Here is a 3,896-nt window from a genome sequence, read left to right on the forward strand (position 1 = left end):
GGACTCCCAACTCACCTCTCCTCTTCTAGCTTCTTCCGCAGGAGGTCCCGCCTCCAGGCAGGCATGCTGGCCAGCCGGGCCTCCTCCTCCTCCTCCTGAAACACAAGCACAAAGCTTTAGGGTCAGTGTGGACTGGGAGGTAGGGAGCCAAAGGGGGTGTACCCCCAACCTGGGGCACCTGCTTAAGTCAAGGACAATGGCACACAGATAGGGTTGCAGGAAGAGACTCTTTTGATGTCATTCTACAGGGCAAATGGATGAAGGTATCTGGCCACAGCTCCCTTGGAGGAGGCCTCCTGTCCTCCCACCCAATAAAAGGCCCGTGTCCGAGGTGGCGCCAGGGAAGTCAGAGCAGAGAATGAGATTCTCCATAGAGGCAGGTGGACGATGGCTCCAGGCCTGTGACCCAGAATCTTTGGGCGGATCCATACTTGGGCCCCCCCAGGCTCTGCCAGCTTAGAGTGGCTCAGGCTGCCCCCTGGTTCCACTGTGACTTTCTGGTCCACGCCTGTCCTATTCCCAAACGGAGTAGATACCAGCTCTACAACTGTGCGCTGCTGTGACATTTGTGTGTGGGGGGAGGGCATCCAACACAGGCAGCTTACAGCAAAGAGTTTTATTACTTTCATGTTACAGCGGAGAACATGTCACACAGAACACTGCACACGTGGCTCCCGTGACCTCGGCCAAAGAGGTAGCTGTGAACTCCAGTTAAAAAAACAAAGAGAGAAAGAGAACCACAGAGCCCCAAGGGGGACCCACAGTCCCTCCTCAGAGGGGCTGCTCCTTCCACCTGGCTCCACGAAGAGCCAGGCAAGGCTGCGTAGGGCCAGAGGGGGACCCCTGGTTTGCCCTGTGCAATGCCCAGCCTATTCCATCCAGCTCCCACATCCGCTATGATGGGACCTCAAAGACTGAGGCAGCCTGGTCCTGGCATTCTGGGTTTTCCAAGGCCACCGTCCTGGGTTCTTCCTGCCCGCTTCTGGCGTCTGGAGGGCATCAGACAGGCGTCCAGGCCCGGGTTAAGATGCTTGAGGGTAAATTCCGAATTCTGCTGCTCAGATGTCAAAAAGCTCTGCCTCCTTCTCCTTCCAGAAGGAGAAGCTGCGGTCGATGTAGCGGCAGATGTCCTCATTGCTGAACTCACCCATCTCAGACACCAGCTCCAGGGGGTCTTCAGCGGGAGTTTGGGAAGTAGGAGGGTTCAAGGTGGGGGGAGGCGCAGCTGGCGGGGGTGTGGGCGGGGGCTGCGGCGCAGGGACGGGGGCCTCGGGCTGCCCCTCTGGCCAGTCCTGCGTCTGAGCCGCAGCGGCCGCTGGCTCCCTCTCCTCCTCCTCCTCTTTCTCCTCTCGCTCCTTCTCGGCCTCTTCCTCCCAAGCCGGATTAGCCTCTGGGCCGTCTCCGAAGAATTGGCGCCTGAGGTCCTCAAAGCCGTCGCTCCAGCCACGCCGGCCGGCCTCGACCTCCTCGAGCACCACGCGGTGGAAGAGGCGGATGAGCTCCCACGGGTGGCTGCCCAGCCGGTCGAACATCTCGTAACACAGCAGGTGGCGGAATTTGCGCTCTTCGCGGCTCAGGCCCATCTCGAGCAGCTGGAAGTAGCCCAGCATGAAGAGGTCGAGCGTGAGGCTGTCGTAGCGCCGGGGCGCGCCGCCGTCCAGGGGAGGTAGGAAGTGCTCAGGCCAGTACAGGCCGTGCGCCAGGCCCGGGCCGCGGGGCTGGTGCGCGGGCACCTGCCGCAGCAGGCTCCGCCAGTGGCCCAGCAGCTTACCCACCACCTGCCGCTGCTTCAGCAGGCGGAGCAGCCGCTCGTCGGGACCGTCACCCTCTAGCGGCTGGGGAACGTCTGTCGCCTCTGGGAACTCAGGGGCAGGCCCGGCGCCCGCGGCCACCACGCGGGGCAGTAGTCTGCGCAGGCGCGCCTGAGCCCTGCGCCCGGGGCCGCGGAAAGTCCACTTGCGCCAGTGCTCCAGGAAGAGGTAGACGATGCGCTCCTTGCGCATGTCAATGTAGTCCTGGACGCCGAGCAGCTCCGTGGGGAATGGCGGCCTGCGCGCCAGCTGCTCCGGCTCGGGTAGCGCCGCCTGGCGGCCTGGCGCCTCGGTCGCGCCCAGGGCGCCTAGAGGCTCCCCTGCGAGCCACGGGCCGTTGGTGGCGGTGGCGGTCGGCTCACCGGGGCCAGCCTCCACATAGTCCTCCTCGAGGATGGGCGCACGGCCTGGGGCGCCGGCGGGAAGCGAGAGCTTGCGGCGCGGGCCGGGCGGGGGCGGGGGCGCGGAGCCCTGGGCGCGCAGCTCGTAGGCGGCGCGGAGGTGCTGCACCGAGACGCCACATTCGAGGATCTCGCGCGCCACGGCCTCACGGCACCAGCTGAGCGAGTGAGAGCGGCCCAGGCAGAGCGGACCCGGACGCCAGGGCGCGTCGGGCAGCGGCGCCAGCGGCTGGCCGGTGTCGGCAGCCAGCAGCTCGGCCAGGTGCGCAGGCCGGCCGCCCAGAGTGGCCAGCAGCGTGGCCATGCTCTTGAGCAGCGTGGAGATCTTACTGCACCAGGCGGGCAGGCTGGCGGCGCGGCCGTGCATGCGGCGTGGGTCGACGGTGAAGCGCGGGGCCGACAGAGCAGCGGAGATGGGCAGCAGCTGCTCCAGCTCCAGCTCCAGCTGCTCCAGGCGCGCCTCCAGCTTCTGTGCTTTGTGCAGCACCTGTAGGTTCTCAATTTGCTGCTCGATGCGGAGGATGTCAGCCTCGGTCATGAGCTCGCCGAAGGGCCCAAGGATGCCGTTGTGCTCGCGGGAGTACCTCCAGCCCTCGCGGGGGTAGCAGCACGAGCTGGCCGCAGTCAGCTAAGGCGGGGAAGACAAGAGAGGGGAGGGAGGCGGGTCTCCCTCTGGCCCGGCTCCCGCGGCGGCCGCCGGGGGGCGCCCTTTGCATGTCCCAGGTGGTGTAATGGCTCCGCGGGGCTGAGTTTGCAGGGACCAGCCGCGCCTGGCCGGCGGGCGATCACGCTGAGACGAAGCTTCGGCCCAGGCCGCCGCTCCGGGCTCTGGGCAGTGTCCACTTTGGTCGTTGGTGAGGACACAGCCGGTCGTTGGGAACTCTTGCAGAGGCAGGGCGGGTAGACGGGGGCTTCTCGCCTGGTTTGGTTGCTCATTACACCACCGAAGAACATGCAAAAGGCATCGAAGCTTTGACGAACATGGCGGCCCTCTCCTACCTCATTTAAGGTCTGCGATTTTGAAGCCAAATCTCAGCGAGGCCTCTCCTCGCCCCAGACTGATGGGCGCCCCTCAAGCTCCCCTGTGGCCCAATCCCTCTCTGCCCACCATGTCAGTGTTTTCGTGCTGAAGGAGAGGAGCTTAAAGAGGCCGAAGCCGTGGCTTCCAATCCTACCCCCCACCCCCTCACCTCTGGAATAAGAAGAAGACCGTTTAGAGAGCTAGGCTCGCCAGGCTCTTCTTACAATCTTATTCCTCAATTTGATTCACCTCTAAGTTGCTACTTTAGTGCCAGGGTTTTCCAGCTTCCGCACAGGCTTGGCAATTCATCCTGACCCACCACAGTCCCCACATACAAACACCAGATGCCACTTCCCAGCTTAAGCCCCGTCCCAGGCTCCCCACTGCTCCAAGAGGAAGTCCATTTCCTTCAAGGCCAGGCTATGATCTGACCCCTACTGAGCTCTGCAGCTCCACCCCTCCCATAGGAGTCACAAAGCCACACCCACTCTGGCTCCCATACCTTCCCTGTCCTGCCTGCTTGTCCTTTGTCCGCCTCTTCCCCATCACCTCTTGCTCATCTTCCAAGTCTACCTTAGACCTCACTGTCTCCTTCCCTAACACAGCCCCCAGCCCAAAGAGGATGGTGGGCTTAGGGCTGCTCCAGTCCGCTGCGTGCCTCAC

General features: G+C 63.8%; 1 protein-coding gene across 1 annotated transcript in view; it reads right to left on the reverse strand.

The window, feature by feature from the left end:
- ESPN (espin) overlaps window positions 1-3,896 on the reverse strand; it is a 31,454-nt gene that overhangs the window by 1,616 nt on the left and 25,942 nt on the right. Inside the window, exons 11-13 of the mRNA XM_023535620.1 lie at window positions 2,978-3,207; window positions 1,317-2,840; window positions 16-95 (exon numbers count right to left, since the gene is read on the reverse strand). Coding sequence (XP_023391388.1) covers window positions 16-95; window positions 1,317-2,840; window positions 2,978-3,207 — 1,834 coding nt within the window. The remainder of the gene's footprint in view (window positions 1-15; window positions 96-1,316; window positions 2,841-2,977; window positions 3,208-3,896) is intronic.

This window comes from Pteropus vampyrus, unplaced genomic scaffold (genome assembly GCF_000151845.1).
Source record: "Pteropus vampyrus isolate Shadow unplaced genomic scaffold, Pvam_2.0 Scaffold142, whole genome shotgun sequence".
Taxonomy (NCBI): Eukaryota; Metazoa; Chordata; class Mammalia; order Chiroptera; family Pteropodidae; genus Pteropus; species Pteropus vampyrus.